The following is a 27,958-nucleotide window of genomic DNA, read 5'->3' on the forward strand; positions in this document are numbered from 1 at the left end:
TCTGCTGTCGTCTGCTGATCCCGTCACTCCTGGTGATTCCTGGTCGAATCCTGGTCGTTCCTGCCTCGGAGATGTCACGGAGGATCGTGGCCCTCGTTCACCTTTGGCCGGTGCAGTTCCGTTAATTCGAAGGAGGAGCCTCAAAATTAAACGAAGAACAATAATAATAATTCTACGCGAACCGTGTCGCCGAACAATAGATAACCTTCAATGTCGTAAATAATTCCGCATGTTATTACGTCTGCGAAAGCTACTTTTCACGACGAGTTTTTCCTTCTTAGATTCACAAATATATATATATAGCTCGCAATGTTTTCGTTATATTTTTGTCGACTATAGACTATGTACGATAGTGGTGTAACGATAATGCATGTAACGGTTACGCAATACTAATGGCTGTCAAATAAATAATCTTCTGTGTACGAAAGGAATTCCCTTATTCAATTGGCACCAATTTCAATTCCTCGAATATGTCATAGGAGGATGATGCTGTGCGACACGTTATCTTTTTTTTTATACTCGTTCCATCACTTTCAGATATACGCTTTCATTTAGCACGACGAGAGGATAGAGGATCGTATAGAATATAAAATATAAGTCACCAAAATCGGCGCTTGTGTTTCTAAATTGTTTATAATTGGACACGTTTTTACAAGGAGTCTTAGTCAATCTCTAGTATTAATTCTCTTTTGCGTAATACTGTTTTTTTATCTGCAACAAAATTCGAACATCAGATGTATTAAAATATCATAAGAATCTACATTAGAATCATTTCTGTTTCTCTTGCGCTGGTTTCTCTGTCTGTAACAAAATTCGAACGATCAGATATATGAGAATATCACAAGAATCTATATTGAAGTGATTTCTATCCTGCTTTAATTAATTACAATTACTGGTAATTAATGGGATGCATTTGCAGCAAGTTTCTTCCAGTTTTTCATCTACCGACATTTTATGCATCTTGTTTCTAAGAATGTTATTTTCAATGTTGTTCCAATCGACAAGATTGATATGGAGATACATCTACGGCATCAACTTAAATTATTTGAATACAATTTGTATAATTAAAATATAATAGCCAGAAATGAACTTATGCTATTGATAATGCTGTCTTAAAGTTGAAGAGTTAATTTCACATTTCTCTTTGCTCTTTTCACCTCATTGAAAATGGTTTCTGTAGAGCCTGAAAATTTTAGCTTTCACGCATGCTTCTTTAGGTAAGATTATCAAAGATGATTATTACTTTATAACTTTATTAATTCAATATGCTAGTAATGTCTCTCTACTGTAAGATGCTGCTGGAGAAAAATACAATGTATTGTTCGTTTTATTTAGGTGCGTTTCGAAATAATTTGAAATGTGTGTAAAGATCAATCTGCATCCGAGGAAGAAAACTGGTCTTTTCTATCGATATGGATATGTACTCTTAATGCTCGCATGCATGGTATTTGCGACTATTCAACCGCATATTGGCGGAACGAACGGTAAATCGGTTTTCTAGACTTCAATGGCTTCAATGCATACTTTAATAAAGAAAAGAGAAACCATATTATGTACAGAAAGAATTCTTGCTGTATTTCTATCATATCAATTGAGATAATAGTGCATTAATGTTACGGTATTGCGTTTTCCGTTGCAGGTCTGATCAACGGTAACTTTATTATTCGCTATTTCGCTGTGCCTTTAACGTACTTGGAAGCTGGATTATTATGCGATCCCAAATCTCTTTACTCGACGCTGAAGAACGGCTATCTTCTGACATTTGTGATGGTTTTCGTGTACATTTTGATGCCCTCTCTAGCACGACTCGGGACGTATCTGTTGATGACCTATGCGAAAGTTAATGTGTGGCTACTCAAAGGAATGGAGGTGATCCAAAACATTTTTGTAATCCGCAATTAATTAATCTCCCTTTAACGCACGATAGAGAGATACACTTAAATGGTGGCTCTATAATACTTGTAATACTTTTCTTACTTATAGCTGCAAGTGATAAAGCAATTGTTATTTATTTCAGGTCCTTTACTGCATGCCACCGCCATTCAGTACGGGACTTGCCTTGTGCCGTTTGGCACAGGCTGATTTGCCCACGAGCGTAATTACCACCCTGGTTTCGCACTTTGGAGGATTATTCTTATCTCCTATTTTACTATATCTAATGGTAAATCCTTTTACCCGCAAGAAATATGTTTTTCTTATTAGAACACATTATATGTGTTCTAACAGTCTATCATTTACCTTTACGTATTTATGTTTATACTGTTCTAGCATACGTTTACAATTAGAGTTTATTTTTTTGAATAGCTATTCTGAAAGACTATAAGATGTCGTAAATAATTTCTTTTAACAGTTAGGAACATCTACTCCACCACTAGTCGGAATTAACATCAGAGAGACTATATACAGCACGCTTATTCCATTGGGGACGGGTATCGTTCTACGGGCATTCGTACTGAAAAACAGATGCTTGAACGTTAATACGAGTTGGTTTTCCCAAGGTTTGTTGCTAGCAATAGCGTATCACTGGTTTTGCGACGCCGTACTGGCAGATGCTTCATCATTGCAAGCGGTGGATATACTGTTCTGCGTACTCATCAGTAAGTTATTTAGCTTGTATTTAATCTCTCGAATAACAACCACATCCAGCATATTTAACGCTGTATGTATCTTTTCAAGCATGCCTGGGCCAGCTCCTTCTTAGTAGTCTGTGCTGGATCTTGTGCTCCCAGTGGTTGCCGCGGGATATTCTTCTGGCTGCGTTATTTACCAGCACTCACAAATCCGTTAGTCTCGGCGGTTGGATCTTGCGTGGAGCGTATCACGGCTCAGCTCATGGGCCAGCAGTGAATTTGCCATTAACGATATTACCCGTTGCACAATTGTTGTTAGGTAGTTTGTTAGCCAGCTGGCTGGCTCCATAAGAAAAAAAAAAGTTATAAAGTGGTCTTACTTACAAATGCCTACATTCGTTTTATAGAGAGATATCGTTGTATCTTCCAAGCTTACCGTTTGTATAAGATGTACGATAATTAGCATTCCGTTTTTTTTTGCTTTATCTTCGAATCCTGAAAGGAATGACTCGTCAAAATTATTACAGATCAATTTTAAGAAATATTTAATCAATCTGGAGTATTAAAAGTTTATTTAATAAAGTATATTATAGACAGAAAATAGATAAATTGAATAAATATATCGGTATCAACATCTTTATAAATTTTTTAAAGGTGTAACTAGTTGAGCACAATGCTGTAATGTAGAGAATCACTTTTACATTTCACGAAATAATTTTTATTCGCTCGTTAATGAAATTACTAGGAATGATTAAGTTTTGGAACCGAGTAATTTTCCATACGAATATTTATATGTTATTTATGATCGTTATATATCGTGTAATTCAATACTTACCTTGAAACTGGATGGAATGGTTTGTAAGAATGATGTATTACTGTTTTGATCTGGATTGAAAGAATTTATGTAAATAATGCGCGAAATATTTCATATCTATATAAATCTCATTGCATTTTTCAGCAATCTAATCCATTGACATCTTTTAAAAAGAAACAATAAAGATGATACATTGTACTGCTCATTATTACAAGAACCGTTTTAAATAGGTACAATAGATAAAAGTCAACAGCCAATCGAGCGAGATGTTACGACTTACGATTGAATTATATAATATAGAGATACCTATTTATATTATATAAATTACAAATATAGTTTCCTCATCTTCGAATGAAAAAGTTCTGAATATCCTCGAAATTACAAGCTCCTACTTATCCTAAGTCCGTCTACCATGTTAACGAGCCTTCAAAATAACAAGAGCTAGGAAAAACAATTCGAGTTCTACGTATAAAAGAAGAGGACTTGTGAAACTCAGAATGACAGGTGTTTCTTTTTTTTTTATCTTCCCATACAAAACATAGCGACTTTATTCTACAAATAATAGGGATAAATTTTGTTCAATTATTCCTGTTCGAAAAACTTGCGTGTTGATTCACTTATCCTTCTTTTTCCTTTCTCTATTTATGTTGCGCCACTTATTAATGTGATACGTCGTACCGTCACTGGTGCGCACATGTATAGTATATTCAATAATATTAACAAATAGTGTAACACTCATGATAACGCTGATGAGCATGATGTAATTCGATTCCTTCGTGTAAATCATGGCAATAGACGCATCAAACGGCGGTGCAGCAATGTAGGCGTAAGTACCAGGTCGCGTACGACGATCGGCCCGGATGGTCACGCAGTCGTTACATTTGACACCAAGCTCCTGTCACAAATGGCGCTGACGCTGACGCCGATGCTGCTATCGCCGCCAGCTACGCGACTCCCCGTCCTCGTCTTCTTCCTCCTCGTTCTCTTCTAAGAGAAACGCCTCCGTGCCCTGGAAAAATTGACATCTTTAACGCTTGAAGAACTAGCAGAAGATATGGAGATGCTCTTATCGTAGAATATTTATGTTAATTAAATTTTTACTGCACAAAAGAAACGGCATGCTGTATCAGTGCTGCGTTTTATGTAAATTTCAGACAAATAACAAAAATTCTTTCTATTAAATATCTTCTTGCCTATTTGCGAAATAATAAAAGTCGTAGGAAAATCTTCTTGATTGATATAAACCCTAAAATATCTGAAAAAATTAAAATTCTAAATTCTCATATATCATCAGAGAATATTTCTTCATTTTTTAAATAACTTATTTGTACATTCTACTTAAACGGACTATTATTTTTATCAAAGTTGGAATTATACGAGTCTTATGCTTACCTCTAAGTCGATATCCTCGTCTGCAGTAGGTGCAGTTTGTTCGGAACGCGATGAGAGCTGTATAGATGCGCTCGAATTAGTAGCTCCTCCACGATGTAGATGATGGCCGGACACCCAAGTTATTGATAACAATCTGTCTTGAAATGTGCGTCCTTTCACTAGGGCTACCTCAGCCTCTTTCCTCGATTTGAAATTGATAACGATCGAAGGTGTCGCGTCGTCGACTATTTGATTTACTATTTCACCAAATTGCTGAAGCACAAGAGAAATTGGCAACATTAATTGCACGTCGTGTGCTTGTTGAAATGTCAATGAAAAGGATACATGGAGCCTTAAATTATAAATTTGTAACAAATGTGCAATGCAAAACTGTCGGTTACCAGAAGAATAATAATATTACACATTGATCTTAATGTTTCTACTGACAAAGAATAAGTTTTATAAAAAATAATTAAACATTCAAGAAATACAGATACGTACATACAGGATCTTTTTGTATCTCTTATTTTTGAGCGACAAAAAAATCGCTGTACAAATATTACGAATGCATAAATCTTACTTGAAAATGCGCTAGGACCTCCACCTTTTCTTCAGTTTCATAACCGGAGACTAGAAGACTCGTTGGCCGGTGATCCACCGAGACATGAGCGAAACTTCCTCTGCCGCGGCCCCTGAAAGACAGCGCGGTGCCGCGTGCGACCCGGCTGACTTTCGTGCCTCTACCCACGCCGGGATTTGTGTTCAAGCCCAACGCGGCCGCCTGAGCTCGAAGTTCGTTCAATCTCTTCTGCAACTCGCCAGCGTCTTGGCCTTCTTGTTGTGCGGTCATTAAATCTAACTCGGCGTCCAGGATCTCCTTCTGCGCCTGCTCCCTAGATTTCACCTGCGACTTGTTACCGCCAATCTGGCCGTTCGCGGCCAAATCCTTACGCAAATTGTCGACCGACTGCTGCATAGCCTTTATCGTCGGCATGATCGATTCCTTTTGTTCCGGATTCTTTTCAGCCTTGTCAATCAGGGCACGCAATTCAATCAGATGCTTGTCCAGCAATTCTTGTTTCCTCTTGCGCAGATCGGCGGTCAGCTTTATCGCCTCCTTACGCTTCTCCTCTTGTTTCTTCTTTAGCGTTTCCTTAGCCGCTAACATCTCTTGCGTTTTCTTTATCGCGAGAACCTTGTCTTCTCGAGTAGGAACAACGGCAGCTTTAGGTGAAGTCGGAACCAAGGTTTGCGTGACTTGTTCCTCGGTCGAACGACGCGTGGGAACGTACTCGTTATCTTCGGTTTTCGCCGGTAATGTTATCGCGGCGCCTAGCCTTTCTTTCACAGAGGGACGGCAACCTGAAAATAATAAAATTCTTCGTTACTAAGTCACGCTCGACATTTTAACGTCTACAATATTTATTGTGGATAATAAAAGATGCGCTATCTTACCCGGTGGCACATTTTCGATTGCTCCACCAGCCGCATTATTATTGACGTTATTATGCCAAAATACTTTAATAAATCTATTATTCAACACAGCCTCTGTGCTTCTGTAGGCAGACTTTGCTTCGGTTGGCAGCTGGAAGGTAACCAACGCTGCCTCAGGATCGCCGCCGAAATTAACTTGGATATTTACAATTTTACCGAATTTGGAAAAATGATTATTTAATTGTGTTATGTTGTTTAAGCTTCGTGGAACCTTTTTCAGTTCCAGAGAGCAATTGGCCGGGTTATGCACTACTCTCTGTTTCGGTCCCAGACGATTAAAGTCAAACGCTTGTTTGCGTTTCAGCGGATTGCTCTGGGTGTGGGTAATTTCCGACGAATTTGTGTGGGGAATAACCGGCACACTGATCAGTTCTCTTTGCCCCCTGCCGTAAATCCCAGGCGCAGGTTGCGGATGTCTACCCCATGGCATTCGTGGCTCCATGCTGGGTGCGTCCGGATTATATTCTGCGAAAACATCTAACACATTTAATTCGTTACATTTAAAAAAATATGAAATACCGTGTTTATAACTGTAATGCTATAATACACGATTGTAATACAGCTTTATAGCTATTTTTTCTTTTTTAATTCGTCGATCTTAGAGTTATAAAATGTATTAACAGTTCATACAATTTGGGGCTAATATTTTAAATTAATTGATTAAAAATGGTCAATCTTGTAATTTTCATTAATGCCTCTTTTAATAACACGTACAGTCAAAAATGTAGTTTTCTTCTTAAAAAAACTATTGCTTTATCATGATATATTAAATTATTGAAACAATTACAAGATGGAAATACATACCCATATTAGAATGGTGGTTTCTTAAGTGAGGTGGTGGTAAACTGGCAAGAGGGAGATGTGGCGGTGGTGGATTACCGTTAGGACCCTGCGGTGGTTCTGGTACCGTGGCCACTGGAACTGTTCCTGGAGCTTGAGCACTATGCGGTCCGAAACTCAAAACACGACTAAGTGCCACATCTTCCAGTACAACTGGGTCTGTGCCGTGATCATAGGGACAAAGATCTCCCCTCATGCAGTATCCCTTTTCTACAAACATAAATATAAAAGAGATAACGAGTGATATCTAAATATAATGCCATTTAAAAGAAACATATTTCTTGTGACTTTGAGTCATTTTATTTTCACTGTCAGTTTATACTTTTAAAGAAAGGGCAATTTTTTTTAAACGCGATAGTTATTCTTCTAAACGGTCCAGATACATACCGTCAAAGTCTCTGCAACGTCTCTTTGCTTGTTGTTGAAAAGAACTTGTCTGATTATTTGGAATACTACTCGCGACAGCGACAACACTTTGTATCGATTGACTAGTCGTAGACAGCCTCATGTCTACATCTCCGTGATTACTATCTTGTGTTGGTGTACCACCACCAGGACTGCCCTCAGTTCGATCCGTTCTATCTACCTCTATCCTTTCGAAGCGATCGATCTTCTTCCGTTCTATTGATCTTGAACGCGATCGGGATCGAAGCGGCGTTGGAGATCTGTTTCTGAATCTTGCTCGATGATCGCGACTGTCTGGACCGTCGCGTATTCTAGGTCGTATCGGTGATGAACTGCGACTCCTAGTACGTCTAAAAAATAAAAATACATAGTGTACATAGATATCCAAGGACCTGTTTTTAAAGACTCTAAGGAAATGAAAATTCAATAGTTAATTGAAAGGAAACAAAGAAGTATCTTAATAAATATTAAACAGTCTGATATACGCAACGCTCAGCGTTGATGTAACTACAACTATTAGCAAGGTTTTTTCCCTCAAAACATTAAGAGAAAAATAATCAGACTCGCGATTTATGATAAAATTTTTTGTTGAAATTTTCATCAAATTTCATTAGATATTTAAAAAACAAATACATGAAATATACGCACCTGCGATCATGTCGTCTGGTACTCATCGGTGGGGATTCGTTTCGCCATGGGCGACTTCTATCTCTTTCTCTATCACGTCGAATGTGTTCTCTACTTCTGGATCTACGTCTGTCCCTTTCCCATGATCGAGATCGTGATCGTGTTCTCGATCTCATTCGTCCACTCCTATATTTTACACAGTATAATAGAAAAGCTAGTATTATTAAGACTTAATATGCTAAAATTCTTGTACTTTTTAACTCTTCTTTGTTTCATATAAGCTTTAAACATTGAATAAATAAGCGGTTCGTATAAGCATTGAATTATACAGGAATTAATTTTATACTTTACTTTAAACGTAGAGAAAAGATTACCTGCTTCGAGATCGTTTTTCCTTTTCTTTATCCTTATCTGAATCAGATTTTCTAGTCTCGCGTTTACTAATTACAGCAGGTGCGGATCCATTAATTTGAAGTGGGACAGGCGGGTTCGTAATTATAGGTACTAGTGGAATTGTTGCATCCATTACTTTCTCCGTTGATGATGGTACAATTGGGGCGGGTGGATTTACGCCGGGTGGTGTCCCACCACCATCAGGCTCACTCTTAGGCGGTGGGAGCACGTACTCTTGAGTCTCTAACGTCTTGAAGAGCAATTCCACAAAGTTTTTGGTTTCTGGAAACAATGCAACGCATTTTTAATGTCAGGAAAGCAATAGATCATCACATTTCCAATTTACATTATCGAATATTTTGTATAAACGTACCGTGTTGTAGAAACACATCCAGCTGTTCGACCATACAGCCACGTAGTTCCTCCAAAGTTTTGTCTTTCTTGACCAACGCATAGACATATTTGGCTAGAGCAGCAGGATCTGCATCGCACCTAATAAAGAAAAATAAATTATTTAGTAATAGGCATTTATTGTAAAAAAAAAGAGAAAAATGCTTCTACCACATAAATATTTGAAGTTTATTCAAAAATGTAAATATTATAAAATTTAATCTATAAGACACTATATTAATTAAATATAAAATTCTTTTATACATAAATATTTGATCGAATTCAATGATGCTGTTAGCAAAAGATACTCCTTTTTATTATAATTAAAATGTACAAAATAATTAATTGTAAAATACTATTATGTAAAAATAAGATAAAAATATATATAAGGATGTTCTGATTTAAATAAAATTAACATATATTACTTGTACTTAGAATAAAGCAAGAGAAAACATAAAGCATGTATAAAACAATGTTCATTATTCTATGTTCATTGTTTTCCTTTAAGCATTTTTTGCATTATCTAAATCAGATTTTACTCGACATGACAATTGCTTGCTTTTTTTTTAGTAACCCATTTACATTTTGCTTTTACTTCTTTACTGTTTCAACTCCTAATCATAATCCTATATGATCTACAGTTAATCTATAACCTACAGTTTGTTGAAAATTATACACATTAAAAAACTTTCCTTCTTCAGGAAAGAATTCCAAGAGTTTATTCTAAATTAAATGACATAAAACCCCTAAGTTATAACGTAATAACTGCAAAGTGAAAAGTATTTTATACTATGCACCAATTGTAGAATTGCGATGCAAACAGGTCGTTAAATATATGTACTTCGTAGAACTTAACGAAAACAAAGCTTATATTAATCAGAAATTAGTTTTCAGTTCCCTTTATGCAGTTGAAGTACAAATTATGCCATATTTATATCGAAAATAAATGTTTGTTCCGCCAATAATGTTTAACCAAAAATAATATATTCAAATCGACAACAATTGGCAAAAAATATACATAAACTTCACAACGTTTCAATCCAGGCTTCGGGTCCTTATCAAGTGATCTAACAAAACAAAATAAACCATGGGTTGAAACGTTGTGAAGTTTCTGTATATTTTTTGTCAATTGTTGTCGATTTGAATATATTATTTTCATATTTATATCTCCAAGGTAAAAGTGTACTTTTTTTTTAAAGCGACTACGTAGAATCAATCAAATGTCAACGTGATCAAGTGGCAAGTTAGTACATAGTTCATCTATAAGATCAGAATTATACATATATAAAAAAAAAACACTCAAAGCATGCCAATACCTATTGTCACTCGATGAAATAACTTTCTAATCGTCTCATTCGCTGCGGGACACATGCAAGCTACAGTCACCTACAGTCATCCCAAATGAAATTATCAAAACAAAAATATACCAAATCTTCATTTGCTCAATCCAACACAAATCCCTTTGCGACATATTAAACGAGGGACCAACAAATAATACCGTGATACGGTCCCAGAATTTAATATTCGCAACTACAACGTCAACACAAATCGTTTACGAGAAGAGACGGTTATCTCAGTGGAAGAGATCCACTCGTCTCCCACTAGACTCGGCTAGACGAAGCTGGGGCAGCGCGCTGGTGCGAGCGAAGACAGGAAGCTGCGGGTGCTCGTACTGCTCGTGCAGGGGATGGGCAGGAGGGTGCGGGAGCGGCAGTCGGCGATGCAACCCCCCGTGTAAATACCGTGTCGTCGCACGGGGACTGGAGAACGGAGACTGTGGGAACTGGAGAGATTGGAGAGCGCGGCCGCAGCCACATGTACGGCCATTTACGAGTACACACATACGCGCGCGGAGTGGTGCACTCTGGCTCACGGGGGAGAGCGCGGACTTGGCCTACTTACAGCGGCTCCAGCACGGTGGTGAGCCACGCCTTGAACTGGTCCGGATTGTTGATTATCATCCTCGGCGGGTGCCGCGTCACGGTCGGGCATAGAAGGCCTTCGCGGACACGCGTCAGTCACACGGAGTGCCACAAGCGAGCGTGAAGTCAGTACCCTCCTAGGTAAAGACAGTCGCCATTCTGAAATCAGTCGCTGTTGCACTGGCACGGGGCAGTCGCGCTTACGTAGAAGGCGCCCGCTGTCCGTCGCGAGGAAACGTCGCGGGATTCGCGGGAACAGCTGCTGCCGCGTCCGGATCGCGCTCGGAGATGTCGCTGACGTCCGCCAATAGGAGAGGCCGAATAGGACGATCAGGACCGATCGTCACGATGTGCCTGTAAAAAAAAAAAAATTTAATTAGAAATTAAACTATTTAAACAATTTAATTAATAATTATATATTAAATTTATAATCGTTTCAAGAACCGTAATATAGGCTCCCTTGAAATGAGGTGACAATTACAAAAGTGAAGAAATTCACTAGAGCAGTTACGCATTTCATTGGTCGAAATCTAGTAAATCTGTTTTACTTTTGTAATTTTCTAGAAACTCGGGAACTTCTCTATTTTGTAGCCAATCAGTACGATCTGCTGCTGCTTTTTACTGCCCATGAAATTTCACCTTTAAGGTAGGTTTTTTATTTTTTTTTTTCTCTATTCTCTCTTTTCTCTCTTCTCTATTCAGATAAAAGAAGGACCATGGGGAGAGCCCATATGGTCTCAAATTAAGGTAGGTTTTCATGGGCAGTGAAATGCTGCAGCAGCGAGCAGCAGTTTAGTAATTTCTTAGAAAATTTCTAGCAAGTTACTAAACTTTCCTACAAATTACTCAACTTTTCTAGAAATTACTTAGTAATTTCCAAGAAATTACTAAAGTATTTTACATTACTGCTGCTCACACTGCTGCAGCATTTCACTGCCCATGAAAATCTACCTTTAGACTACCGCAAAGGATATGCCAGAAGACAACCAATCGTCTTCCGCACATTTCTCGCTAGTCGCGGATTGGCCGGCGGGATGATGCGCGATAAGCTGAAGCTGCGCGAACAAGCTTGTTTGTTGTCTCGCTCGCAGCATCCCTTGCATTCTCGTGCATTCTCGTGACCTCGTGTGTTTGTTTGATCACGCGAAGGTTCTAGAAGATTGAGGGCTGCGGATTTCACATTTTGAGTTCAACGTTCTTGATGTTCTGATCGAGTAATAAGCGTACGATGGACGCAGGCGAGAAAATTGAGAGCTCCACAACTAAGAACGACGAGGTAAGTACGAATAATACGAATAAATTGATGTGAATATATGTAACCGCGAGAGAAGAGATCGTGATGAGAATAACGCTCGTGATGTTTCGTAGATGCCTAAACCAAAGATAAAACACGATTGGTATCAAACGGAGAGTCACGTGTTTGTGACAATACTCGCTAAGAATGTGGAAAACGAGAGTATTAATTACGGAGAAAAGACAGTAAGTATCTTCATCGACTTGTGTCTCTTTCTCTCTCTCTCTGCTAGCACGTGATAAGGGAGTTTCGAGGGGGAGGGGAGGGGGTTTCGACTTCTCATTAAAAATGGGCATTCCACCTTTTAAACGAGGTATATGTGGGATGAAGGCCGAGCCGGAATCGAACCACGGACCTTTGAGTTACTCTCAAAGCCAAAGAGCTACGCGTCATCCCAGGGAGTTTTGAACAACAGCATAGGCTAAGTTCGCTTTGAGTACTTTCGTGCTGAAAGCGTCATTCTATCTTTATTGCTGATTGCATGTCGAAAAAAGATGGAGTGATTCTTTCAGCAAAAAAGGGTCCGGAGCGAACGCAGCTATAATGTCTCACAGTGACTCTAACAAGACTCTTAGTGCTACAAATGCTTCAAAGTGTTCGATTGATCAATCAGGACAAAGAAATCTGCTTTAAAGCATTTGTAGCCAAGCTAGTACTCAAAGTATTTGGTTATCTAAATATCTCGAGTATTATTTGGATAACCGAGTACTTCGAGTACTAGCTTGAGATATCTCAAGATTCTCATATAATATTACAGATTGTAGTAAATGTTAATGAAAAGGAAGCTAAGTAAAATTTTGAACAAATTGTAAAATACAACTTTTACCATGTTAAATTTGTTTTTCAGCTAAGTGTGTCAGCGAAGTTACCATCCGGCAATGAATATAGTTTAGAGTTGGATTTGGCTAACTTTATAGTGGCGGAAGAATGTTCGCACAAGGTAATGCCGTCCAAGATAGAAATTAAACTGAAGAAACGGGATGCCATTAGATGGATGGTACTAGACGGTGAGCCAGTTCAATCTAACGTGAAACCTATACCGAACGGTAAGTTGTAAATCCATTATTTCATCAAAAGATGTTTAAAATAAGATATAAATGCCAAATGATAAAATGTGAGACAAAAACGTGATATTTGTTAACGTTTGGAAAAATGCTTGAAAGATAATATTAGAATTTATTAATTTACTTATTTCGTTAACAATGTGTCTAACAATTATAATTTTTTATGATGCAATAAGACATTTAAACCTCTATCTTGTGTCATTTAGTTGCTGTATATTTCTTCCGCAATGTCACGATCGATACTATATGTATGCAGATAATCATATTTTTTTAAATTATGCGTATTGTTCCAGAAATACTTCAAGCTGGCACACAAGCACCTAATGGCACACAAGCGCCTAAGTATCCAACCTCCTGTAAGATATCCAGAGATTGGGATAAGGTGGAAAAGGAAATATTGAAAGAGGAGGCAGCGGAACAAAATGTGGGTGACGCTGCGGTGAATACTCTTTTCCAAAGCATATACGGTAACGGATCCGATGAAGTGAGACGTGCGATGAATAAGTCCTTTGTAAGTACAATGTTCATCGTTGACAAATTAAATAGTAACAAAAGAAATTGCAGTTACCTTGTGAAACAATTTGCCTCTTTTTTTTTTTAATAAACTTAAACTTTTAATATAAAACAGATAAATTGACGAAGATATTTGTATGTTTGCAAGTAAAAATCAATATGCTTGAAGCCATTTGTATAGCGAGATCCTGAATTTCTCTCCTAGAGACGACAATTAATTAGAAATCAACTTATATATACAAATGCATACATCTAAAACATGGTGAATGTAACGAGTCGAAATGACACATTTGTAAGAAATATTTCATTTATAATATATTTCATTTATAATATACAGATAGAATCGGGCGGCACTGTCTTAAGCACTAATTGGGGAGAAGTAGGACAAAAACCGGTTCAGAGAAGACCACCAGATGGAATGGAGTGGAAATCTTGGGACTCATAATTAGAATGATTTCTTTACATTTTTCATCGTTTCTTTTCATCGTATACAATTATCACGTTCGATCCTTAATTACCACACCTATCGATTGTATATTTTACTAATGTAAAAACAAAGGTAAACATATATTGATATTTACTTGAGAGTTTCCGTTATACAATGACTTAATAATAATTTGCAGTTTTCAAAATTTATTTTAAAATACATTTGGTCTTGTAATGAAATGTACAAAATTATTAACATTTGCTTATACATTTTATCTTTATATAACATTTTAATTTATCTAGATAATTTACAGTTATAATTGCAAAACATTTATAATACATACGGCATCTTAGTAAAAATAAATCCCTCACACACAAGTTTACAAGTTTTTATAATAAATAGAGAATGCACAACAGAACGGCAAGTGTACAATAAGCATAGCTTTTATCACCTCACGAAAGAAAACTTTGTGCTTTACTCCTCATGTTTACTTCTATTATTGAGATCTTAAAATCTCGGGTACTCTCTCGCAACTCGTGTACTTCGCGTAAAAGAGTCACGGTCTCGCGTATTTGGCGCGAGACCGTGTCTCTTGATTAATAGCGTCTTTTATATTCTCAGGTTTTAATATATGTTACCGATTATCACATACTTTAATAAACGTTTTATTACAAATAAGAAAAAAAACCGTAATACTCGTATTTTAGTTTGTGTGTCTGAGTAATTTTAAATTTTTAACGATGTATAAATGATGTATAAATGACTTGCGTTACTTATAAAAAATATACGATCCACATGCATAAATACCTCTCTTGATATAACTCGCTCCTGAAATTAACAAACTTGCTGAATACTTGGCGGAAGTCACGAGGATATTAGACGTATTAAATTGATTGCTTTGTTTGTCTGAAGCTATCGCGTTTTCCTGCTTTTTACCAATATCTGCTAATTGTTGGGAAACCGTAGTATTGAGTGACTGCAATATATTTTTAACGTTAGACAGTTCGTTCATATGAGTTTGAAGTAACGACTCATTCCTTTCTTGCGCTACCTCTACGGTCGTTCGCACGTCTTGTATCCTCCTGTTATTAAGTATCATCGAACCGATCAATGATACAATCGCTAGTAGGGCGGAGGCGATGATAGACAGATACTTGTATTTCTGCGCGTTTAAGTTTTGACTAACGTGATAGTCTTTTATCGCCGTTGCCAGCTGCGTGAAATTGTCCCGCTCCTCTTTCTCGGACAACTCCAGCTGGTTCATAACTTTCTTTTGTTCCTGCAAAGACTTGTGTTCCACCATTGTTAATTGCACGTATTTGGGATCGTCTCGCCTCGTCTGAATTAATTCCGCATAGATTTCTTGCAGCTTGGAAGTGATGGCCGTTAATTCTTTATTCAGGGTCCTCCTGCTGTCCTGACAGTCGAAGAGCTTATTCTGAAGAGCAATCACCTGCGTTCTGGCTGCTTCAACCGTGTCCATTCCCGTTACTTGGTTGTACCATTGCCACCATTTTACGATTTTTCCTGGCAATGGTCCGCTCGGCTCTAATGCCTTTGCATTTAAATCTTGCATTATGATAGCCTGGTCATTAAGTTTCTGCAACATAAAAGTTAATCTCATGTAACAGTTGTCTTATGTATTGCATACAGAGAGAGAGCTGCAACTCCAACTACAAAATATCCTCCCTTTTTATTGAAGAATCTTCAGACTGTCGGGCGAATTTAAAATTGACTTTTCTCTTTAATCAAAATGTAAACTGAACTTGAATTTCGAGCAATTAATAATTGAAAGTAAAAAGGCTTTGATAAAGTTTTAGGTCTAACTTAGACATAACTTTTGTCTAACATTGTTTGTAACAATATTGAACGAGAAAAGTAAAAACTACAGAAATATATTATGAAACAAACGATGACTTCGTAAAATTTGATAAAAATCTGAAAAGCTCGTTGATAAATCGCGAGATAATTTTATGTAAATACATAAGGCAATGTAGAAAATTCGAAAAGAATATTTTGCATCGTCACTTGAACGAGGGACAAGTGATTGACAGGTTGATCTCAGAGATTTTATCAGAAATCCAGTGTTCGTCAAAGAACACCGGATTGCAACGAAATAAAAACGCTCTTAAATCCGTGATGTTTATTGCTTACTTTCGCAACGATATTGTACTTTTCAGTCGCGATACTCTGCGCATCGGCGAGCTTGCTCTGCGCTTTTCCCGCGGCATCTTTTACAATCCCCTTCGCATTGTCGAGCACGATGTATCTCTTCATTTGGTCGTTTACCAGCTTCATCAACTGCCGGTAGTGCTCCATCATTGTGTCAGGCGGACAATGCGACGGGGTTGAATTAAAACTGGATTATACACCCCGGACGAATACTGGCAGAATTGAAAATAGAGACTAACTCAATCCTAGTTTCGAACCCTGATCCATCTGGAGTCTAACCTAGCTTGACATAACCTCCAACCCGCACCCTGCGTCTCGACGCGGTAAAAGAATGGTCGGCATGTATTGTTCGGCAGACAAGCAGTTTAGAGTTTAGATTGCATTCCGATATTAATATTCATCATCGCCAATATGTGACGTACGCTATACCATTTCCAGCACCAACAATTAATATGGCTAACGTTTATCAAGCTGTTTTTTCTGCTAAACGCAGCCAAATATTAAAGAGTATGAATAACGAAAATCGCATCAAATGAATAGTGGCAATTTATTGATTGTCGATCATTTTTTATATTTTTACTGAATTCAAGTTTAATTTAAGTTTAATTAATTTATTTCTGCGTTAAAGAATTTATGCGCTCGTAATAACGTCGAAGAATCATAGCTATTACTCTGATTACTTCGTTGCTGCAATACTGTCGAAAGCGTGATATTACAAGAAGTCTCTAAATTATAAAGTTCGTCCAATAATGTCCATTTATATCAGATTAATGTTAATCTCGGTTTACCTTATTCTAGTTTTAAGAATTAAGAAAAAGATAAAATGTAAATTAAACCGAGATTAAAATTTCAAATTTCATAACGTTGAATTTAACAACATTATCGCCTGTTTTATTTGTTATTTAATTCATTTTCCATATTTTTCTCTTTTAAATGCGACGTATATACTCATTTTATATACTAAACGCAACGAAAGCCTAGCCGGCGCAATGTTGAATCGTAAATTGATTTGCCGCGATCGTTTCGAAATTTCGACAGTCGCGATATATTCGGAGCGGATTCGATATTGCGATTCTCGAAGCGGAATTCGAGTCGCTCGCGAGTCGCGGCCAGTTCATCGCGAAACGCGTCGCTGTGGAGAACTTTTCGCGTTTGAATCTCGCTCTCCGTACTTTTCCTTCCGATTATCGCTAATATTGCTTCCGAAATTCCGCGAATCTCGCACGCGAAGCGTTGCGTCTCGCCGCGAGTGTCCTGCTGAAGGCTGGCAACGTGAGTGCCGCCGGTGCCGCGTGTGCGGTCGCTTATTTTACGCGCCGGTGCCCATCTGCCTATACGCGATCGGGGTGATCCGCTTTCGCGCGGTCGCGGCCGGCGTCGGTCCGGGGTCGGAATCTCCTTCGCTCATCGTTTCCCGTCCCGTTTTTACCGCTGGATTGCTGCGAACGCGACAACGACGACGTACGATCATCGCCAGGTATGGCAGATATTTATAATTCGCTGCGTCGAAATTGAATTTTTGCTTTCTCGCTATTAAAAATATATTGCGCGAAAGCGAAAGAGAGAGCGAGACGAAGGAGGGGGCGGGGAAGGGGATGATCGAGAGAAACGCTACCAATTTTTTATCTTTTTGATTTAAGTCTGCAGTTAATCTTGACACTTTTATATTGTTTTTTTACTCTTTTCCTCTTCGTATGCGAAGAAATAATAAAATGCTCTTTGCGCTGCATAATTCATATTTCCTCATTTCTTCCTTACGTTGCGCCACGGCAACAAGTACGCGTAAAGTCTTCGAGATGGCGGGTCCGTCTTGGAAACGAAATTTGAATATCGGCACTCGGCACTAGTCGGCACTGTCCGCACTGTCGGCAGTGATGTTTACAATTCTCTCTAGTCACATGACCGGTTGCGATAGGTTAGGATCATCCCTTTTTTTCTCTCTCTACATCTTTTGTGTTTAGCCGCACGAGAAACCACTCGTGTCTTTATCATTCGCGATCCGCGAAGGCCATTTCTGCTGATACGGTATGTCCGGGGTGTGTCCGAGCTCTTTGTTAGGATTTTAGGATCGGTTAGAATCGCCGTTCACGTCTGACATCACGTATACGTTGACAATCGGAGTGCAGAGAGAGTTTACGCCGAATTTTAGTTTAATTTATTTAGGTAATACAACCAACAGTCACACTAAATAATAATTAATATTACTAGATTAATCAGACTTTTTTTGTAACTTGATAGATAGTCATTTCTGAAATTATGAAATTAACTCCGCTGGACTTTACGTCAAAGCATATCGGAAAAAGAGTATTTGGCTTGAAATGCATAGAGTTAAATTTTAAGAGAATCGTCGTTGAACGTATATTTATGTATTTATACATTTATACTGATTTCCATTAAGATTCCGAATGATGTAAATTGTTGTACGGTCCATATACTTGTCACAAAACGTATCTATTGACAAAGCAATGCAATTTATAAAAAGAACGAATGAGATACCTGCCTTATATTTGTACATGCATTTATAGGAAAACTGATTTATTAATTTGACAGACGAGACAACGTTAAAGAAACGATGAAGAGAAATTTGCGAGACAGGAAAAATCGAGTACTAATTGAATTATCGGATTCCGATGACGATTATAAGACATCTAAGAAATCAGAAGATGAGGTCTATGTACTGGAGGAAAAAGAAAAGAAACAGATTATACCGGATAAGGGAAAGTCAAAAAAGAGAGCAAGGAGAAATACAGAAGATGAAGTCTATATAGTAGACGAGAAAGATAAAATTACAGCAGGAAAAAAAGAATCAACGAAAAAGAGAGCACAGGAAAATACAGAAGATGAGGTCTTAGTAGTAGGAGTAAGTGGGAAGAAACCAAACATAGAAGATAAGGGAGAGTCATCAAAAAAGAAAGTAAGGAGAGATACAGAGGATGAGGTCTGCATAGAAGAAAACGAAAAGAAAGAGAAAATCATAGTGGATAAGGAAGAGTCAACGAAAAAGAGAGCAAGAAAAAATACGCAGAGCAGAAATGTTAAATCTGTTAAAATAAAAAATTCAGAAGAAAGCTTGAAGACAAGTAACAAGAAAATAAAGCTACAAGAAGGATCATCGTGCGCTGATTCTGCGGATGTAAAGGTGTCGGGACAAAACCAGAAAGATTTAGTTAAAGATTGCGTAAAGGAAGATCTAAAGATTGAAGAGAGATTAAACTCCAGCTTTTTACAATGCACAGAATGGACAGATATTGACTATGTGAGCGAAATCAACAATATTGACAGACGTATCGTGGAGAATGTGGTGAGGCTTTTCAAGGAGGACAACACTATTCCCTTCATCGCAAGATACAGAAAGAATATGACCGGTTCTATGGACCCGGATAAGTTGAGAGCGCTTCTGGAGAGTTTCGAGCAGGCAAAGACCATTAAGCTTCGCGCTGCGGCGATTATCAAGAACATTGACAAGTTGGGGAAATGGTCGCCGGAACTTCACGCTGCTATCACGTCTACGAAATCCCTCGCCGATCTTGAGTATATTTACTCTTTGTACAAATCAGCGTCGAAGCGAAGTTTGGCGGAAAAAGCGCGAGAATTGGGCCTGGGAGTTGTCAGTGGTGCAGTTCTACAGGGACAGGATATACCGCCATTGGCATCCTTGATAGACGAACAAAAGGAAGGCCTGCGAAACGAGCAGGAAGTGAGAAGCGGTATCGTGCATATAATAGCGGACGTCATCAGCAAGAATAAGGAGATTTTTGACAAGGTAACGTCCCTCCGGAAAACGTCTGTTATAGATATACAAACGACGCAGTGTAAAACAGCGGAGGATTCGAAGAACGTGAATAGCCGGAAGTACGAGCAGTACTTTAATTTCAAATCGAGCGTGAATACCATCAAGCCGTACCACATACTGGCCATCAATCGGGCCGAGTCGCAGAAAATCATCAGCGTAAAGATCATCGTTCCCGATGCTTTCGAACACGCGTTCAAGGAACACTGCTTGTCGCGATACGCGCATCGACGAGACCTCGGATGCGGCATGAAGATACTCCACTGGGATTTACTCAAAGACGGTATCGATCACGCTTACAAGAAACTGATTAGGCCTCAGGTGATACGTCGCGTGAGGAGCGAGATGAAGGAGAGCGCGGAAAAAGCGTCTATCGAGGTTTTCGCTACTAACGTTAAGCAATTGCTGCTCGTTCCTCCCGTGCGAGGTAAAATCGTTCTCGGTATTGACCCGGGTTACCGTCACGGCTGCAAACTCGCCGTCGTATCGGAGCAAGGCGACGTCCTCGAGACCGCCGTGATATACCCCCACAATCATACATCGGCGTTTAAAGACGCGGCTAACGTGCTGGCGAAATTAGTTAACAAATACAGGTGCACGATGATAGCCCTGGGAAACGCCACGGCGTGCAGGGAGACCGAGCTATTTCTGACGAAGGTAATAGAGTCGAGGATGTTCGGCTCGCTGAACGCGATGTACACCATTGTTGACGAGTGCGGCGCCTCGATTTATAGTTGTAGTCCGCAGGCAAAATCCGAGTTTCCGGATCTCGATCCGAACTTGGTATCGGCTATCTCGATAGCGAGACGCTTGCAGGACCCGTTGGCGGAATTGGTGAAGATAGAGCCGAAGCACTTAGGGGTCGGGATGTACCAACATGATCTTCCCGAGACGAAATTGACGAAGACGCTATCCGAAGTTAGTATCAATTTGTTGTTTAATATCAACTAAATCAAGTACTCGACACTTAGGTAACTTGAGAATTTTGGACATTATGCGATAACGTGCTGTTTATAATTTTGTAATGTTAATTTCGTTGAAAAATTCTGAAATTTGAAGTTGATATTTTTCTTAGCGATAATTTTAGAAATCTAAATAGACAGATTAATGCTTATTCTATTTTTAGAAAAAAAAATCGCGATCAGGCATTTCTAAAGAAAAAGTTTCTCAGATAATAACGCCATAGCTTTTTAGCGGAAATTCGATACACAGTAGAGAGATATTTGTTTATCAAATGTTTCAGGTTGTCACGGAGGTCGTGAGTTTTGTAGGAGTTGATATCAATACAGCTTCCCATTATCTTCTACAACGAGTAGCCGGTCTCACGCTTTCTAGATCTACGAATATCATCGAGTGGCGAACAAAAAACGGGCCGTTCAGGAACAGAAAGCAGTTATTGAATGTGAAGGGTATCGGCAACAAAACGTTCGAACAATGTGCAGGTTTTATAAGAATTCTGCCGGAGACAGCGACGGTTAGCGAATCCTCGTCGGAACGAAACAAGAGATCGGACGATTTTGATCCCCTGGATCAGACGTGGATCCATCCGGAATCGTACGCTATAGCGAATAAATTCGTGAAACACTGCCAATGCAAATTGCACGATATCGGCACTCCGGCATTTATCAATAGGATAAATTCTCACGCGAGAACCGGATACGGGAATCTAGCCGCGCAATTCGGCACCGACGAGACTACGATGGAGACAATAGTTATAGCTCTGACCATGCAGAAGGACGACGATATACGATCGAAATTGAACCAGCCGCTGTTTCGCAACAGCGTGCGACATATCGACGATTTGACCGTCGGTACCAAATTGAGTGGCGTCGTGCGAAACGTCGTGCCTTTTGGATCATTTGTAGACGTGGGGGTTGGTAGTGACGCACTGATACACACCACCCGTATGAAAAAAAGGGATCTACATGTAGGCCAGCGTGTGGAAGTGAAGGTAGTTGGCATCGAACTGGCACGCCAAAGAATTAATCTCGAGTTAATGAGCTAGCTGTACGTAATCGCGTTGATTATTTTTTCCGACGTTACATATTACAACCAAAAACTAGCATTAGGTTGGTGCTCAAAAACATTTTATTTTAATGTATTGACGTAGTCTTTTATAATTCATTTTAGAAGTAAGAAATAAAATTGACGTTACTTTTGCATCAACCTAATATCACGATATCACTAATCTTATGATATTTGTTATTTTACAAGTAAAAGAAAGCATTGCTGTTGCGTTGATGATGAGTTTATTTTTTTATAACGTTTACATTTGAGATTTAGCTGAATATGCAGTTTTCTTATATGTATAACAAATCCATAATAACCAACAGTAATAAAAATATATTTTATAAATAATATCTAATTCTAGTTCCAAATTTGTCCTGACTTGATCGTGAATCACTGCTATCTAACGCTATTCTCCTACTTGAATGCTTGTAGTTTATCCTACCTATTTATTTCTTGTTATATCTCTCACAACACTTCTCATGGGTAGTTTATCTCAGAGAAATGGATTCCACTTTACGTCGTGCAATGCGACCGCCTAAAACGCGAACTCTATATGCGTGGTTGCGGAGAGTTTGCAAAACGAATTCCAGTCACGTGCTAACGTGCCTTTTCCCTTGCTGCTAGCAAAAGTACAGTCGACTACAAGGGGAGCGGGAGGGAGGAGGACGAGGAGGGTGTATTCCGCATTGAATGCCGCAAGAAGGTCGCAATTGCGACAGACACGGGCAATCGTGGTTTAATCTCTTGTTTCTGAAGCCGTATTTTTTTTTACCGAGATTGTAAAAGATTAAAACTCGTCGATTAATCAGTCTTCGTGTATAATGAATTTCGTCGCGTTGCCGAGCTTCAATTACATTGCTGTTACATATGAAAAAATATGAAATATGAAAAAATAAAAATAAAGGATGTTAAAAATGTGATAAAAATAAGTACAGTTGGATGATTTAGAGATCGCAAAGTAGGTAAGAGTTACCCAAGCTTAAAAATGACACAATATTAATTAATTTTCCAATTTTAGAAGTCGAAAATGAAGTCTTGTGAAAGATTTTATTTTATATCTTTGTTTTTTATTTTTTTCACATAGGATCTTTTCCTCTCCGTTTGTATCAACGATAAGAGAGTATCGTTCTATATACAGTAGGCGCGATCGGCATGAATACGATTTTATTACTGCATCCTGATTATTTTTTTTGTCCTCAAGACACGCTCCTCGTTCGCCTCGCCTGAAAGTTTTAGCATGCAATCTGCGAATTCTATCTCGCTATCGGGAAAGTTCGGGCGCATACCATTCCGTTCTGTCCGCTGTTGTCTCGAACCTTGGCTACATTTTGTATGAGGAGTACACACTGTATACGCCGAATAGCTCGCTTTAGGCAGGATTTAAGAACGTGCCTGTGCCTCCGTTGGAAAATTCGTATTTGATTGTTACTTTCGGAATCGAGAAGAAACAATCTTTCGTGTTTTCTATGCACGATCGACGCGAACATGCAACGTATATAATCGATCCTTGCTTACGCGATGTATCGTTTGAAAAAAAGTTAAGCAACTAAAATAAAATGGAATCTTAGAATATTTCTAAGGCGAGAGAGAGATACATATTTTCTAGGCTCATGTTAAAATTGTAGCAAACATGTTTAAGATAAAATAATATATGAACTGTTTTGAAAAATTTAAAAACGGAACGTTTCTAAAATTATTTTTATCTGATCGATATACCTACTATTATAAAAATTATGTAATTTTTATGTCTAATAAATATATCTATGTAATTTTATCTATTATAAATATATTTACGTAATTTTTACAAATATAAATTTTTAAACTGTAAGGAGAAGTAAGAAAGCCTTATAATTAATGTTTAAATCACATAACTAATTATGTCATAAATATATAACGATATTTACGATGTTTACTGAAGAGCGGTAATTTTGATCAACATGATTAACTCCATTAATCATTAATTATAACTTTAAATTAAAATGATGAACACTGAACATGATTATTGAACATTCTCCCGTCTGGTTGAGCTGTTAAACATTTGATTAATTAACAGTTTAAGATTTTGCGTTATCGGATATCTGTTAAAATTGTGAGGAGATCTGGAAAACGCGGTGCTCGTGGCAGAGTTTACGTATACTCATTCAAACAGTATCAAATAGAGCCTATCGATGTCATTCACGGAACAATGCACACGATTGATTTCTTTCGTCCAATCGGATAGATCAATCGAAGCCACGAAATATTCGCGAGCAACGTAACGTAGGTGCAGCCCGCGCGTACAGAATGTATAATCCGGAAATATATATATACATCCGACGGAAAACGAAATGTTCACTACGCGAAGCGAGCTGGAAAACGAGAATCATATACGACAAAAATCTATTGTTCTCCCACAATTGTGTCTTGAATTCGCGCACGAATTGCATTGGTACTTCAAGCGATAAATTTATTATATAATATTTTTTCACTATAGAAGCAAAGAATTTCAGAGAAAATAGAATATTGAGTAAAAATATATTAAATCTTGAAAGAAAATATTAAATCAGTGATTTATCTTTTATGATGACATTTTTACATTCGTAATATATTTTAATCATTGAGGAGAATTTTGTATAAACTGAAAAAGAATTTTTAAAAATTGTCACAAATCTCAGAAATTTTTTACTTTTCTTTACAAGATTAATTGAAAGCGCTTATATCTTTATTAAAAAAAGTATCATGAGTTGGATTCACTCAATAGTAGCAATTAGCAATATATAATTTTTTTCAAGATTTAAATATCCAGGATATCTATATTTTTATAAAACGTGAAAATTGATCAATTTTGAGTTATTTTTTTCCAAATCAATCGCTTGCACATGTAATATAATTTCGGGAAAGCTATAAAATGAATTTAAGGTGTATTTTAAACAATTTTTTTTTATAGTTTCGAAGAATTACGAGGAAAGCTTTGACGAAGCGGGATTTACGCGATTGCGAGTTAGCTTTAATCTCCGAGATGCCAGCCATGAAATCGAAGATATCCATTTGTAAAATATGATTAAATTCTCTGTACGAATGTCACTATCGTACGTGGAGTATTGAATATCGATTTAACTTCGTGCGCCGCACAACCTTGGCATTGAATTCGCCGGGCCTTCCGCATGCTCTTTCCACCGTATCTACCCTTTATTTTCCGGGACGCTTTTCATACCCGTCGCTTTTTCTCCCCGCCCCCCACTTTTCATGCGCCCCATTGTTAGACTAGACGCTTTGAAACTACTTTTCACCCCCGGAGATATGTCTCTTTCGCGCAACCGAGTAATAACCTCGGATATTTTGTTGTAGCCGGGGCATCGAAGGGATTTTATTCCAATGTTAACTTCTGTGCGAAGAAAAAAAATTCAAGTTTTTCATCTTAACGTTGCGATATCACTATTCTTCCGTGAGTACTGTAAACTTTCTGCATTAAATATCGCTGTAACTAATCTCCGAATTAGAAATTTAAAGTAAGGTCCGTTTGCTTGATACACTTTTAAGTCTCTCGAGTCTCTTTTGTTTTTAGTGAAAGGAACATTATAAATTATAGTTCCTCGCTGAAATTATCTGTTTAATTTATGCGCGAATTTAAGACACAATCGCGGAAGAGAGAAACAAGTTCTCGTCACGTAATATATTAATATTTTGACGTTAAAAATGAAGAACACAAAGTTTTATCTTATCTACTTTCGCGCGTTCCCGAAGTTTAATTCGCGAAGAATCTTTCGAGATATCTTTTGCAGAAATCGACGAGTTCTTGTTAAAGAAGAATTCAAAGAATTTGATTCCACAAAGAATTGATCAAAGAATTCGTAGGTAAGGGATGGCTCGATCTGGGACACCCTGACTTTCCTTCACAATATAATTGGCCGTTACCGCGAGAGAACGACGTTATGACTAATACGTGTAACTTAAGGACTCTGTACAAATTGCCTTTTCCGACGACTCGGGTGCGGGCTTTGTCACGCCGGAAGCCGCGGTCGCACAAAGCGTTCTCGTTCGTACACCGAGGAAGCTTTTTCCGCTTGCTTTCTTTACGGCCTCGCCATTCTGCCGGCTTAAGTCCTTTTCTTAGGCGAGCTCGCGTAACGCCAACCTAACGAGATGTAATATTTATTTTACCGGAGAAAAATATTTTCGCCCTAGTACATATACGACGTTGATTTATACCGAATGATCCTCGGAAACGGGGACGAGCCGTAGCTCTTTTCTTTTATTTAAGCGAGAATGGCGGAAAATTATAGAGAAAAACTCTGCACAGCGCTCTTTACCTTTCGGCGATTCAAGTTGCGTCCTTTGCATTCTCGCAAGAGTGCGTCGATGCATTCGCAGAATGTGATTGCTTTATGCAACTGTTTCACCTATCAGCAGAATTACGTGACTTTTATGTAATTTAATTATTTTTCTGCGCGTACAAAAGCACTTGACATACATTAAATGCACACGACATTTATTTGATAAAGAGAACGACATTTTTTTAAATATAATTGAAGCAATCGTTGCCCTGAGCTTTATCTGCGATTTCGTACGCGGGCAAAGTGCGTTTGTTGCATTTCCCTATATTCCCTCTGTTTCATTCTCGCGCGCTAACATTATTTCGCCGTGTCAGGCGAGCTTTTCAGGGTCTCGTCCCCGACGAGATCGTCAGCCCGTCACAGGAATACGCGCCGGAGGTTACTTAATTTCAGTCGCGACTCATAGGGGGGTGGGCTGATCCAATTATCGTGGTTCACCACGAGCATCAAGGTGGCGGTTTCCATTCTCTCTGCATCCCTTTGTCTCCCCCGTCAAAAGAGAAAGGCCCCGCGGTGGCGGTACACCCCGGCGCATCGTAACTTCGATTCTCAAAAGCAAAACCGATCGGGCGACGCCGAGCGAAAGGGATTTGGCAGGTTGAGACGGTTGAGACTGTGACAAATTCCGGCCGGCGAACGGATATCAATTCAGTCCGTTTCGAATCCGTTTCAACGGTCAGTTAGCATTTCAACCCTTGGTCGAGCTTGATTTATGTAAGGGAATTGAAGGTTGTTAAAGTGAACATGAAGATTACAGCGGCGGGGACGATTCAAAAATTTCTTCTCGTTTAGATAATATTGTTATCCGAGCAAATTCTCAAGTAATATATCAGCTGAAAGATGCATGTGTACGTTCACGATATAACGTGTGTGTGGTGAGATAAATAAAAAATATGGAATAAATGTCTTTTTTGATTGATCGCGTAATTTTCGAGAAAAAATGATTTTGAACATGCGAAAGTTTGGTATGTCTGTTTAACTATATTTTGGCACGTGTGTGCGTTTGTGTCGATTAGGATGCAGATTTTGTAATAATTACTTGTAGCTAAAATATATATTCGCAATTGTATCTTATTGTCATTTCGAGAGGTTAGCGAAAATTACTGAAATCACGTATCGTCGTGTAAACAAATTTTAAAATATGTATAATAAATGATCAATTAACTAAAGACTCTCGATATTAAAATTAATGAGTAACAAGGAAAAGTGGGCTTTGAGAGTCAAATTAATCGTGGTTAGTTGTGCGTGAGTTAACTGTATAATGTTAGTTAATAATTTAATATAAATTATAAGTCGTACGTTTCGGCCGAGGTTTCGGCTCTACTTCGAGCTATCTCATGAGAACTTGTGACTATTTAATTTATCTATATCGCTGCGTCGTTGAAGATGTCTTAAAGTAGAATCGAAATGTACGATTTATAATTTGTATTAAATTATTAATTAAATGTTATATAGCGTTGACTCACGCACAACTAACCGCGTTTGGCTCTCAAAAGCCCACTCTTCCTTACTCGTTAAATTCTAAAATTGTGTGTAAATCGTTGCTGTT

The 27,958-nt window shown here is 38.3% G+C and overlaps 5 protein-coding genes across 13 annotated transcripts; 3 read left to right on the top strand and 2 right to left on the bottom strand.

Moving 5' to 3' along the window:
• Window positions 1–6: 6 nt before the first annotated feature.
• LOC139814344 (sodium/bile acid cotransporter 7) lies at window positions 7–3,779 on the top strand. Of its 3 annotated transcripts, none has more exons than XM_071780556.1 (6): window positions 7–110; window positions 1,336–1,484; window positions 1,640–1,869; window positions 2,018–2,161; window positions 2,351–2,597; window positions 2,677–3,779. In XM_071780556.1, the coding sequence occupies exons 2-6, from the start codon at window positions 1,358–1,360 to the stop codon at window positions 2,919–2,921; spliced, it is 993 nt and encodes a 330-aa protein (XP_071636657.1). In that variant the 5' UTR covers window positions 7–110; window positions 1,336–1,357; the 3' UTR covers window positions 2,922–3,779. The 3 variants fall into 3 exon arrangements, with proteins under 3 accessions (XP_071636657.1, XP_071636656.1, XP_071636655.1); XM_071780555.1 differs by having other exon boundaries at window positions 46–215; XM_071780554.1 differs by lacking the exon at window positions 7–110 and adding an exon at window positions 258–1,217.
• On the bottom strand, window positions 3,569–11,029 carry Swm (Zinc finger protein swm). 3 transcript variants are annotated; one of them, XM_071780518.1, is made up of 10 exons: window positions 10,807–11,027; window positions 8,888–9,006; window positions 8,496–8,796; window positions 8,143–8,307; window positions 7,477–7,844; window positions 7,054–7,299; window positions 6,211–6,726; window positions 5,336–6,117; window positions 4,777–5,028; window positions 3,569–4,393 (listed from the first exon to the last, which is right to left on the bottom strand). In XM_071780518.1, exons 1-10 carry the CDS (start codon window positions 10,863–10,865, stop codon window positions 4,316–4,318), a joined length of 2,886 nt encoding a protein of 961 aa, XP_071636619.1. In that variant the 5' UTR covers window positions 10,866–11,027; the 3' UTR covers window positions 3,569–4,315. The 3 variants fall into 3 exon arrangements, with proteins under 3 accessions (XP_071636619.1, XP_071636620.1, XP_071636621.1); XM_071780519.1 differs by having other exon boundaries at window positions 6,211–6,714; window positions 10,807–11,026; XM_071780520.1 differs by lacking the exon at window positions 3,569–4,393 and adding an exon at window positions 4,425–4,639 and having other exon boundaries at window positions 10,807–11,029.
• Window positions 11,030–11,902: 873 nt separating this feature from the next.
• Window positions 11,903–14,930, top strand: Sgt1 (suppressor of G2 allele of skp1). 2 transcript variants are annotated; one of them, XM_071780563.1, is made up of 5 exons: window positions 11,903–12,102; window positions 12,195–12,305; window positions 12,968–13,166; window positions 13,478–13,695; window positions 13,813–14,103. In XM_071780563.1, exons 1-5 carry the CDS (start codon window positions 12,055–12,057, stop codon window positions 13,819–13,821), a joined length of 585 nt encoding a protein of 194 aa, XP_071636664.1. In that variant the 5' UTR covers window positions 11,903–12,054; the 3' UTR covers window positions 13,822–14,103. The 2 variants fall into 2 exon arrangements, with proteins under 2 accessions (XP_071636664.1, XP_071636663.1); XM_071780562.1 differs by having other exon boundaries at window positions 11,904–12,102; window positions 14,035–14,930.
• Window positions 13,987–16,644, bottom strand: LOC139814343 (uncharacterized). Of its 2 annotated transcripts, XM_071780553.1 has the most exons (3): window positions 16,279–16,644; window positions 15,176–15,724; window positions 13,987–15,100 (listed from the first exon to the last, which is right to left on the bottom strand). In XM_071780553.1, exons 1-3 carry the CDS (start codon window positions 16,444–16,446, stop codon window positions 14,894–14,896), a joined length of 924 nt encoding a protein of 307 aa, XP_071636654.1. In that variant the 5' UTR covers window positions 16,447–16,644; the 3' UTR covers window positions 13,987–14,893. The 2 variants fall into 2 exon arrangements, with proteins under 2 accessions (XP_071636654.1, XP_071636652.1); XM_071780551.1 differs by having other exon boundaries at window positions 13,987–15,724; window positions 16,279–16,643.
• Window positions 16,645–18,150: 1,506 nt separating this feature from the next.
• LOC139814114 (uncharacterized protein YdcI) lies at window positions 18,151–23,865 on the top strand. 3 transcript variants are annotated; one of them, XM_071780132.1, is made up of 3 exons: window positions 18,151–18,459; window positions 18,847–21,004; window positions 21,330–23,865. In XM_071780132.1, exons 2-3 carry the CDS (start codon window positions 18,869–18,871, stop codon window positions 22,089–22,091), a joined length of 2,898 nt encoding a protein of 965 aa, XP_071636233.1. In that variant the 5' UTR covers window positions 18,151–18,459; window positions 18,847–18,868; the 3' UTR covers window positions 22,092–23,865. The 3 variants fall into 3 exon arrangements, with proteins under 3 accessions (XP_071636233.1, XP_071636235.1, XP_071636232.1); XM_071780134.1 differs by having other exon boundaries at window positions 18,151–18,321; XM_071780131.1 differs by having other exon boundaries at window positions 18,180–18,211.
• Window positions 23,866–27,958: the final 4,093 nt, after the last annotated feature.

The sequence above is a fragment of the Temnothorax longispinosus genome, chromosome 6 (genome assembly GCF_030848805.1).
Source record: "Temnothorax longispinosus isolate EJ_2023e chromosome 6, Tlon_JGU_v1, whole genome shotgun sequence".
NCBI lineage: Eukaryota > Metazoa > Arthropoda > Insecta > Hymenoptera > Formicidae > Temnothorax > Temnothorax longispinosus.